The sequence below is a fragment of the Phaethon aethereus genome (genome assembly GCF_964289735.1).
Source record: "Phaethon aethereus genome assembly, chromosome: 5".
In the NCBI taxonomy this organism is placed as follows: Eukaryota; Metazoa; Chordata; class Aves; order Phaethontiformes; family Phaethontidae; genus Phaethon; species Phaethon aethereus.
In genome coordinates, this window is record NC_138579.1 from 67,727,745 (window position 1) to 67,740,384 (window position 12,640).

The 12,640-nt window shown below is 42.7% G+C and overlaps 1 protein-coding gene across 3 annotated transcripts in view; it reads right to left on the minus strand.

Annotated features, from left to right (window-relative positions):
• NAV2 (neuron navigator 2) overlaps positions 1-12,640 on the minus strand; it is a gene marked incomplete at its 5' end in the record, with an annotated part of 428,748 nt that overhangs the window by 164,532 nt on the left and 251,576 nt on the right. For all 3 annotated transcript variants that reach the window (XM_082000504.1, XM_082000503.1, XM_082000502.1), the window contains one exon: positions 1,402-1,519. In XM_082000504.1, the coding sequence (XP_081856630.1) occupies positions 1,402-1,519 (118 nt within the window). The remainder of the gene's footprint in view (positions 1-1,401; positions 1,520-12,640) is intronic.

Genomic DNA, 12,640 nt, shown 5'->3' on the forward strand with positions numbered 1-12,640 from the left:
CCAAAAGGCAGCTCTACGAATGGCTGCAAAAAATGCAAAGGTGAACCAAAGCATAATACAGTAAGCAATATTCTTTCTCTGTATTTTACAGGGAGTAATTTAAATTTCATAAGAGTTTTCACAAGTCAATACTCAAACAGCTACATCTAATTATTTGGTACAACCGAGTTCACATTTTGATGGTGGTATTCCTACAGACGTGTTCTCACGCAGAAGTTTTCTTTAACGCAGAGTAGCTAGGAATGTACGAAAGGAATCAACACCTAACTGTTCCGGGGTTTCCAAAAATTTTCCCTATGGAAGGCACCAGATATAGGATGAAGCGTCGTTCACGGCCTGTTTCTACACACCGGTAGCTGCGTGGCGGGTCTGCAGGACGCTGCTGAGATAGAATGTTGCTCTACAACAGAGACAAGATCTTTTTTGACGTATTCCAGTGCAGCTCTAGTGGAGTCATTGGAACGATGCCTCGCCATTTCATCGGAGAACAGGGCTTGCACATTTGTACCTTAAATCAAGGAACTAGCTCATTTACAGCATCTCAAACACATATAAATATGGATGCGCTGATGTCTTGTTACTTCACTGCTGTTGTCTTAATTTGCATCTCAGATCTGTCAGTTCGCTTCTAACAATAGTCGTCCTAATTCCCATTTAGCCTTTCCGATTCCATCGGTCTCCACTGGCCCATGCATGCGTTTTGCGGCACCCCAAGCATCAGATGGATGAGCCTCTGCAGGAACTAATGAAGGTCCAGGCGAAGGGAAGAGGGACAATACGTAGCTTTACATGGGGCCAATGGAGAAAATCATTTAGAACCTTCATTTAATTGACAATTATTAGTGGAAACTGAGGGAACTAAAGGGTTTGTAAAACTGAGCCTATATTTGAGATTTCTCCTAACGATAAATGTTTTTCCTCATTTGAAAACTCATTATGAAAGATTTCTTTTTTCTGCCACAAAAAGTATACCTCTTCTCCTTTCCCAGCCGCATATAGGGATTTTCCAAATTCAGCTGGAGGCAGGAGGTTCGACACAGCAGGCCAGTATCACTGTGAATTATGTTCAGACCAATCCCCCAAAGGTATCAGAAATAGAGACAGCGACGGCTAACAGCATCCTAGCCAAAAAAAAATCCCTCATCAGCTTCTTTTTTAACATTCAGCTGTGTGGAGCAATATTGCTGTGTCAGGAGATCTTATCAGCAACTTCAAATATTTTTCCACTATGCTTTAAGACAAGGCTTTATCGAATTAATTAGCAAAGTCGCTGAAGGAGAATTATCTACATAATACCATGCGGTTTGATGGATTTCCCCCTGTGTTTATGTAGAAGATAAAAGACAGTGAATTTCTGAGCGAGTTGGTGGATACCTGGTACGTAAAGAGAAAGTCACTCACCTACAACCTGGATTATTTCAGCTAATAAGACTCCATCAGTCACATCTTGCTGGAGATCCTTTATCAGTCTCTTGTGACCAGATTTTGCTAGATAGTGATTAGCCCAATCCGTATAAATCTGTTAGGAGAAAGATAAACAAAAATAAATTGTTAGTCATAACACCAACCTTAAAACTGAGAGTTCTTTGTTTCTCTCCGTATCCTAGAGGCTAGTTTAAGATTGCTGCTTTTTTTCTCTTTGAAAAAAGGCGCCAACATTACAACTCAGGGCATTAAGCGGATCGAGTATTCAGCTCACTATAGTGTGGCTTTTCCTGCCCAGCAATCCGACATCAAAGCTCGCAGAAGACGACAGTAAACTCCTGGACATGTTTCAGCTTGAATGGATCATCAGGCAGTAAACTAAATGTTCTACGGCAGTAACAAATGTGTAGAAGAGATTTCAATTTCCACCCAAGTATTTTTTTGCATTTTCCCTTGGACATTTCTTCTTTGTATCGGTTATTGAGAAATTCTAAAGTTGCTTCTTCAAGAACCACTTCTGGTAGAGATTTTGAGGAAACTCCTTTGTTTTATTAGCCAACAAGCCTTTAAAGGTCTTAAAAATCTACCAATTGTAATAAATTCCAACTCACAGGTTAAGTAGGCCTATTAAGTTGATTTTTATCTCTCATGCAAACATCTACCTGTTGGAATTCATTTTAAAACATATTATCTTAAAACTAAGCAAACAAAGCAGTCAAAATCTCGCTTTAATTCGCGTTAACTACCGCTCACCACGTGCTAGCGCAACTTATCCAGAATCACCAGAAAATTTATAAAATCTTTTCATGCTAGGTTATCAAAAAGAAGGAAAAATAGTTTTTTAGGAGTTTCTGCTTACGAATTAAGTAATGTTTCTTGTTCTTCAGAGAGGGCAAAATTAAAGAGAAGAAGTTTTTTATATGATCCATTTATATTCCAAAGAAATAAAGTAAAAACAACTAAATATTAGGATTTTACCTTCTAAATACTCAAACAAATAGTAAGGTTCACCCCTACTCTCCAGAGCGCCTGGCGTATTAGAAATACATTGATCCCGACTCAGTCTATCAGTAAGCTGGAGCAGACTCGATGTGCTGTCGAGAGCACGACCCATGCCAATCCTCCACAGTCCCTATAAACCACCATGCACTGGGGTTTTTTTTGTTCCTCCCGTTCCAGTTAAAGCACTACGCTGGTGACAAATGCCTCACGCGGGTGGGTGAATGCCTGACCTGGAGGGAAATGTCTGCACAAGAGTGTTCAGTCCCCAGAAGGCCAGGGAAAGCTCTCCCCGTGCATTGCCCCGGCTGCATTGCCCAGGAACTACTGTTTTCCTTCACAGCTACTGCTGGATGGAAAGGGAAGAGACGGAGAGGGCTGTGATCACCGGGCGAGGCAGCTTCCTGTCCCCAGCCTTAAGGACGCAGAGGGAAATCGCGGCCACGAAAACCAGATTCTGTCTGCTGGAAAAACATTGTTGAAACAAAACCTGAGTTTAAAGCCATTCCCGCCCCGCCACTCCGCTCCTGAGCTACGCAGCCCCCCCGCATCATCGTATATCACTGCAGATCCTTTAAATACCTGACTCGTATCACCCAGCATAGCCATGGCTACTAATTTCAGAAGCATCTTCAGCATCGCGTTGAAAACGCAAGGTTTACGTTCTTCTCCTTCATGGGAGTCAGAAGCCAACTGCCAAGTCTAAGAGTCAAGTATTTGCCACACAGGATGGAGGAACCTGGAGATAGTACAAGGACTGTAATTTCACGTTCCTCTTGCACTTGCTGATTCAATGTTAATATTATAAAATAAAGAACAGATATTTTGACTAGAGTTATTTCGGTTATAAAGTCTTTATTTGTATCTTTTTTTAAACCTGCAAAGCACTACTGGTAGCAGCAATGAACAAATCACTCAAAATCTGACACATATGTCCCTATTTTCCATCATTTATCCTCTACTTCCATCTTCAGAGCAGCAGGATGTGCATTTCCCATGCCAACAACATCACGGACTTGAACAGAAAAACATGCTGGAACACCTCCATTAAAAAAAAAAAAAAAGAGCTGAAAAACAACTCAATGAAAAACATCTCAATGAAATAAACTCTGAGTACACATGAGTGATTTCCCTAGCTGACCAAAAAAAGAAAAGGGAAAAAAAACCACCCCACACTTTGCGCAAATCAGACATTGTGTTCCTTAGCGCCTTTAACGAGAAAACATTTTCCGTAACAGGAAGATATTTTTAAAGATCCAATGACTTCAAGGAACTAGGACCAACTTCACCTGTTTTTCCGCCACGCTGTTCTAGCTTGCTTATCTACAAGTAAAGACATATCAGGAAACAGGTTGAAAACTACTTACTTCACCAGCACAAGGGTCCACACGCACCCCTACACCGTTACTGCGATTTAGCTGTCGAGCAACTTATCAAACACAATAACTAAGCTTCTTTTAATGGGAGGGCTGTGATGAATGTCCTAATTTATCACAGAAGGACTTGCAGCAAATAGAAGATTAAGCTTTGATGCATCAGTTCCAGCCTGGATCACTTCCATGATGCAGATCATCACGCAACCGCGCAAACGCTTGGCCCAGCCCTAGAGTTAAGACAACCCAGGTACAGATAATGGGCAGAGCAGACCCCTCCTGGCAGAGCCTGAAACTACAGCATCAGCAAGACCTTGAGAGCTAGTTCGGATTGATTTTTAAATCAAATACCAGCATGAGAATGCGTGGCTGGCATCGCAAAACTGCTATGACATAGCCCCTTCGTACCGCGCTAACTCCTGCTGCATCCAGCAACGCTAGGTCTTATATCCACACCCCGTAAATAAACAGAACCACACCAAAGAAAACCCTAGCTCCCGTAACAAATCCTCCTGGTAAAGGAGACGACTTGAAACACCCCCAAACACCCGCTCTCCGATTCACTGTCTCCAATAACACATAAAGAAACTCCCTCTGTTGGCAAATTATTCTTGTAACCGCTCTACTTTGTGTGCTGAAGTCAATGCCTGTGTGTGGTATGCGGATTGCAAGCAGAGCTTTTATGCTCATTATAAAATATTCCATTAAATGTATCAATAATGCATACCAGTATGGAAAAAATATTTATTTCTGGAGTATGTAGGGGTGTGGAATATTATTTCATTCAACTAGTTGACTAGGAAAGCCTTTTGCAGGAAAATACAGAAATAATAAATCTGCACTTCTCTTAAAAACTTTGTTATATCACGTTATTTTGCCATACGCATAACATGCCTTTAAAAAAAAAAAAAACCAACCCTGACAGGGCTACAGATTTATGAGCTCTGAGGCATTCTTATGGATGCAGTTTTATTCAGGCTTATTGTAGTAGCTCTTCATGCTCACCGTTCATTTTTATGGCATATATTAAGCTAATAATGGAAACTTTCCAGGATGTTTTCAAAACCTGTTTGTTGCAAGTCTTTGTAATGTGCTACACAAATACGATTCCTAACGTTTCTTTTCCTCTTCCATACAAACAAGTGAAAAAAATATAAGTGTACAATGGTTGCTATTTCTAGACACATGAAAAACGTTTCAAAGCACATAGTGTTTTCAAATTTTCAAAACCAGGCAAATAACTGGGAAAACAATAATAAGAGAACTAGGAAAACACTGCTGAGAAACTTTCTATTCATATATGCCTACCTCTGCACATGAATTTTGAGTGTTCCACAGGTATCTGCAGCAAAAGGATTACGAAGTGACATGTTTGAATACTCACGTTATAATTACCTGAACAGTCGCTTAATTAAAAAATACAAAATCTTGCAATATGATATATTTGACCCACTACAACCAAACAGATACTGCCTTAATATATATATATATACACCAGTATGGGCTTTTGAAACTTTTCAGTGATTTTACACAGTATGAAAATAGTTGGAGGCAGCTTCATTATTTTAGTTAACGAAACCGAAGACACAACATGATTTGGGTATTACCACTGTAAGCAGGTCTTTGAGCCTGAGACCAACCAGTTTAACTTTTGACTCGAGTCTAAGTTCTGGCTTTTGTTAAAGGTGGACTCAGCTGTTTGGTAGCTTTTTTTCTCTGTAGTCTATGATCTTAGGAATCCAATTATCTGGGAACAAATTAAAAACAAATGTGAAAGATTTGTTTCTTCTCTCTCCAAACACACAGCCCCCCCAATCCAGCAGGTTTGAATTAAGAGCGCTACAGGTGAAGAGTGATTCCATCAGGTTTGAATTAAGGGCACTGCAGGTAAAGAGTGATTTTGGAAATATTCAGTACACTATCAGTCATAGCTAGAACACTACTGCAAAAAGCAAGTTTTGAGCAAAAACCCACGAATTCTAAAGCTGTAAGTAACCTCAAGTAAGAGCCTCAAGTAATACTTGTGACGGTACAGAGACCACATCTATCACAGCCAGAGCACACCTCAGACCACCTGCACCCCATCTGAATACCGAACCAGCAGAAAAGGCACCTTTCCCAGAACGGGTTGTTTCTTCAACACCACACAGCTACCACTAAGTGCTTGGGGAGGGCTGGGGAACATACTGACTAGTAAAGAGCAAAAACCCTGAAGCTTCTGTCCACTTAAAAGTAGTTCATACAGTCTTTTTAGCCTTGGAAAAATCAACCAAAAAGCCAAGTAAACTAGAGCTTGCCGAGCGAGCCCTAACAGTCTGAAGCTGGCACCTCAAGCCCGTCCTCCTTTCCCCAGATACGGTTTTGGAGGCAATAGGCTGATACCTGGGTGCTCAGACATGGTGATGGGCAGGTTGTTCTTGATCTGCTGGTGGAAGGGGACAAACACAGCATCTGTAGGACTATAGTCCTCCGCTCCCATAGACAATCAAGCCCAGGAAACAGGGCGTGAATAAAGCCATGAGAGCAATGAATCCAGGAAGATCCTTTAGGGGTCATAAAGGAGACCCAATATATCCGTGGAGCTGCAATTAGATCAAGCTGCCAGGTATTATCATGCACTCCTGGGTCTCCTTTAAATGGAATGCAGTCCCAAATGGGACCCAAAGAGCTAGCCAATGTTTTTTGCCTCCCCATTGCTATCCTGAAACGCGCTCATTATGAAGAGGAAACGGTTCACACAAAACCACTCGGAAAGAATTTCCCTCTTCTATGCAAGTAAGTAGAAAATACGCCTGAACCCCCTTCTTGTCACCAAAATCTACTGCAGATAAATGCCCAAATATATTTGCCAACCTTTCTTTCCCTCCCCCACCCTGTCAGTTCCTAACTAATCAGACTCTGTTTTCCTCCGATAATTACCGTGAATCAGGCTCTCGTGAATTCGTTAGCAGCTGAAGAGTATCTTTCTGACATCATGTAGCATAATTAGAGCAGAGCAAGACTTTCTTCACGACTGAACAGCAGGGTTAGCCACACCGCCGAATCCATCAGAACACCCATTAGAGGGCAATGCCTGTGTTGCTGCTGACCAAACCACGCTGCCTACTGAAGCTCATAGGGAAAAAAAACCCCAACCCCGAATCCTAAAAATAGACACACCATATTGAGATGACCCTAAGGGGAACGCCTGTAGTTGTTAAAATGCTATAGCGGGGGTGGAGAGCCCATCAGATACTCACTGCTGCCCAATATAATGGGGTTACACATGCAGAGTCACGAAAGCAGAGTTTCTGACTGTTAAGATTAATTGCAGTCTCATGCTAATCGTTGCTACAACCCAACACAATGGTGATCTTAATGGCTGTCACACTGCAAAGCCCAGAGGTAAACAGCTAAAGCCCAAGGCTTAGCTGAAAAACTCATCTTCCAGAAGCCAGAGATGGCTCCAAGGGAGCACCCTGGTGATAACAGCTGCTTTGAAAGTGCAAAGAGATTAAAAAAAAAAGTAAATATCAAGTTTAACAGCATTTGTCACAGACCTTTTATCACAGATTTCTTACAACTTGGGGCTTTACTCGCTCTCATGCATTTCCAAAAAGCTGTAGGAAGTGTGTACCTGTACATCTGCACCATGACACAAATCCCACTGAAAGGACAGCACTGGCTCTTCCAGAACGAGCAAAGCGTTGCACTGCTACCCAAAAGACTTTGGGGGGTTTTCCCCAATGTAAGTTCTTGCAAAAAAAATGAGAAAAGAGGCTTAAAAAGCAGGACACGACAGGTAACGTGTTCTCACGTTTCTCCATGATAAATGAACTGGACTCCTCCTGAGCAGCAGGTGAGATGGTAAAATGACCTTCCTGAAAGGAAGCCATACATTTGCAGACCCCTAAAAATAGTTGCCACAATAATTGGCTACTAATCGGTATCTAATATGACACCAGTAAAATACCATCGATTATGTAAAGTGCTGGAACTTTCCAAGTATCCTCAACTACTGGGAATGCAGCTGTAACAAACTGAGGTCCTGGTTCCCACCTCTCTGGGGAGACGGGGGTAACTACGCCTTTTTATTATTTATTAAGTGGTACTAAACAAAACGATTTATTCTACTCACATGTGCACGTGTTTGTTGGAACAGCTTTAAATTATTAGTCAGTCGGTGGGAGGTATTCTGCTGAGTATCACATTTTCCTGGACGCTTACATACATTAACTACCCTTTGGAAGTTAAATAGAGAAACGGGTAATTTAAACACCACCGGGACTATTTATTTCTCTCTTTTTAAAGCCTTATTCTCGGCTGGGGAGAGCTATTCTCATGCATATGACGGCTGTTCAAAAGCAAGGGGCTGACTCCGAGCGCAGGGAGCCAGGCACGGCTGTGAATTTTAGCGTGCGCGCAGCAAGAGAGCCCACTGCTGCCTCGAGCGTGCGGAAAGCAAATCTTTGGCGGATGTCAAACAAGTTACGCGCTTTAAATTGCTCGGCCACCACCTTTCTTACTCCTACCTTACTGAACATTTTACTATATTTAATATAAAAGAGGAACAAGAGATGATTTCCCCCCCGCCTTGCAGTTTCCAGACCCCGTTACTGACAGGCGCTGCCTCTACAGCAGGGGAAACGTTTCGTAGCCAAGCAGCATTTTCCTACGCACCAGCTCGAAGGTGAAGCGAGGCCAGGAATTGTGCTGGGATCCGGCAAGCCCTGCCCTCACCGCTCCCATCACACACCCATCGCCATACACAAATCCCCTTCAAGCTGGAACCACACACCAAGCCAAGCAGGTGGCCGCTCTCTTATTCCCCCTTGCAAAACGTTTTAAGTCCTGAATAGAAGCGAGATTACATTCACACCTGCATCAATTCCTTTGCAGATCCAAAAATGAAATAGCGTTTAGTTTGTTGAGCTGATCGGAAAAACCCCCTCCAAGTCGTATTTGGCCAACTGATTTGATCTCACGCCAATAAAATAAAATTAACCTCAGAGAAGAAGAGAAGCAAATGTACTTTTTTCCCCAGCATTTTCTAAAGCCACCTAAAGCGCACACCAAATTATTTTCAAATATCACAGTTCTCATTCACGAAATAAAGCCATTTACATCTATCACACGCAAATAGCAACAGAAAAGGGCTTATCTGAAAAGGTGATACATTTCTACTCCGAAGAGAAACCACAGAAAATCTTAAGAAGCTGCAAGCTGTAGAAGAAAGGGGGGGGAAAAAAAAGAAGGAAAAAAAACCCCAAACAATCACTTCTGAGGCTGAAGTTAGTTACTGTTCGACGGCACCGCTGCCGCTATGAAGGAGCCGAGAGCTGCTTACTGTTTTATAATGGTCACAGGAAAATTTACTTCTCCCACGAGCAGGGACCTGAAAGTTGGTACTACTTATTGGCATATTTAACACGAACGTATGCTGCTCGGGTCCAGCTTGCTCTTCCTTCTCAAGGAAGTTGAATGATGATATATACACTGGCATGTGAAGCTTGGACAGTTAATTTTAGCTGAAGTCACGCATGCACGGTGCTCAGATTTCTTACACTGCCACATTTTACAACTCCCACCCCTCCTGCAGCTCTTCCCTTACACCCCCAGCGCTCCCTTCTCTTACTTCTGTCTCTAACACAGAGTTTCAGTGTTTGACATCAAACGGAGGCAGTATATTTTAAATACACGCGCCGAAATAATGAAGCTATTCGCAGCAAGCGTGAAGTTTGGCAGGTCTTTTGTGCTAAGACACTGTAGGCATTGAGACAATTACTAAAAAAAAAAATTGCTGTGGATTTTTGTTTGTTGGGTTTTTTTGTTTGTTTACACAATCAGAAGACTTTCTACCCACTGTAGAGAGGACCCCTTCACCTAAGTGCTCCCAGCATCAGCGGAGATTTACGCTCTGAACGGCAATCCAAAATTTTGCATGCCACCCCTGTACTTACAAGAGGTCAAACAAAAATCCAAATACATCCTTTTTATGAAACACGGAGCCTTCGCAATACTGGATCAAACGTTTGAAGGCTGTATCTATCACAAATGCCAGCTAAAACACGTAAGGCTGAATTAGACCCAGCGAGGACACCTGCACAACCTGCCTATTCTCCCAAGCAAGACCTGGGAGGGACAGCACGGGCTGCTGTCCTCCGGCAGGACCCCACTTCATGCCAGTCACCCCAAGCCCCACGGTCTGACCAGTTCGCTGGCATTCCTTAAAAACAGAGAGAACTGGCCCTTGGGAGCTGCTTTGCTTGAATGTTTTACATTAAAAAAATAACGTTGCCAATGTTGACAAGGTGAGAAGCGATGACGGCTTCACCTCCTCTCTTGCCAAGTCAAGGGATAGATGTCTGACATTTTAACTGTTTATTTTTCAAAAGGCACACTTCTGCCAGAGTAAAATCTATTCGGGTCTTTTAACTGCTCCATGAAAAGTAAATAACTTGGTAGCCACGCTGTCTCCACGCCAGCCCTCCCCTCCGGCACAGCCGCGCACCGCCCGCAGAGGTGCGTGTTTGTTTTGGGGAGGTGGGGGACGAACGGGGCTTTGATGGAGCACGCAGGGAACACAGCGTGCTGTGACTATCCAAGGCACCAAGTAGCTGCTTTGGCGACGCAGCATGAAGCGCTGCGCTCCTGATGTGCCCAGAACGCTCGACGGTGCCGCCAGCACCAACTCTGCTGACGCAAAGACAGGCACCGACTCGCTGCCAGGAGGAGGATGGTTTGCACATGTTCCCCCCAAAACCCCCGACCATTGAGGAAGGGAGAGAGATCTAACCTCAGGCAGCTGCAGTCTTAAATATAGCTTTCTGCTGTAAGCACCCAGTGCTCAACGAGGTCACTTCCCAAAACTCATTTTGGCACACTTGGCCTGTGATGCCAACTAAGTCTTCTGAACTTTTCCAAATGAAGACAGGCTCATTTTCTCTCTTTGGAAAAGGTGTGACAGACTGTTCCAAACAGCTGCTATCATTTCATTGGTATTTTTCACCTGGGGTCACAACTCTATGGCTTCAGTATCATCTGCTCTGGGCAGGCAGCCACAACCAGGATCAAGACAAACTATCACTGCTGTATCGGGCTCCGAGAAAGAAAGGGTAAGGAAAAGACTTCAAGAGATAATAATGATCTGAAGAGGGCTGGGAATGAGACCTGACTTGCCATGTAGCATCTTCAGCACAAACTCATTCCTCTAGTCCATTTTCTCTTGATTGCTTAGAGGATTAATTCACCAAAACGACATTCACAGTTGTGAAGCAACTCCAAATGAAAGTAAAATCGGTCTCAAGGGCACATGACTCTCAACCATTCCAACTCCTAGCTATGTGTGAAGATGAAAAGTGATCTGATCCAAATAGTGAGGCCAGAAACATTACAAAGGCTTTTCCTAAATTTTAACAGCAGCAATTCGCTGCGGGGATTAGGGAATTACAGAAATTGGCCTTTGTCTCACCCGACAGACCAAATCCTAGCCCTCTTTTAGCCAAGAAGGACAAGACAGCATTCCCTTTTGGGTCTGCTTAGCCCTTGATTGAAAAAACTGAGTCTTCAAAACCAGAGGCTGGGTAGGTTCAGTCCATACCAACACTCTGAAGTCACCAGAAAACTATCCTCCGCTCCTGTGTCTAATGCCACTCAAAAAACAACGAATCATCTGCACTGCCTTTCTCACTCTGTAAAATGTAATTTAGTTCAGTGTCCGAGATTTTTCGCAAGCGGCAATGCTTCTGACGTTGCCAAAAGTTGGCGAGAGGCAGTGCTCCCTAACACTTGGAGGGACATAAAGCAAGATATAACCAAGCCATAGATGAAAAATCAGTGCAGCTGAGTTATGAAGGCCAACAACCTATTCATCATTATATCTGCAAAGCAAGACGAATGCAAAATCTGGAGACAGAAGGAACAGAACAAGGAGAAAACAAGACCCAAACTTGAAGAAGCACTTAGCCACACACTTGCTTCAAGCATGTACTCAAGTCTCAATTACTTAGCACACATTTAACTCTTCTGAACAGGAATGCTGTGCTGAAGTTGGTCATTAGAGAATTACATATTAAGTCCGTTATTTCTAAAGATTATTGATGGTAAGACTGAGAATGAGAAGGGGCCAATTATCTTTCTAAAGAGTTTTTTGTATATTCTACCCGTGCTTCCATTTCTAATGTTCTTTCAATGCTCTTCCTGCTCTTGGGCACTGTCAGAAGTGGGACAGTTGGCTAGACAAATCTTAGGTGTGACCTACTTTTGAAAGACCTATTTTTATTTAAGCTGCATTTTTAAGATAGTGAAAAATACTTTGTGACAGCTGAGCATTAGTTTGTGTGGCAAAGACTCGATCCCAAAGACACAGAAAAAGACTAAGAATCTCAGAAGTGTTCAGCATCTCAATTAAAGCCAGATTATCACAAGAGCTCAACTTCCACGTAGCCATCAACATAAACAGATGCATTTTCAGAAAACTTAAGACACATTTTAAAAACCTAAAAAAGTGCCAGATTTCTGGCACCTAATCTTCATTTTTCAGTGGGTAAGAGGGAAAAAGGAATATATACGTGTATATGCTTGCAATGACAGACGCACAGCCCACACAGGTATCTGGCCCTAAATGTTTTGCTGATGAGATCTTGAGATAAAATCCTCGCGTTTGAAAATACTGATAACTGTTTATCCATAGGTGGCAGCATTTCTATTTTACGTCGTTTACTATATCGCTACGCATACCAGAAATCAGGCTACAGCAAAAAACTTCCCGCATACCCAGGGATCACCAGGGTTTTGCCGTATTTAACACAAAAGAATAAGGTGGTCTTCATAAATTGTTCCTGCTAAGCAGTTACCAAATTATC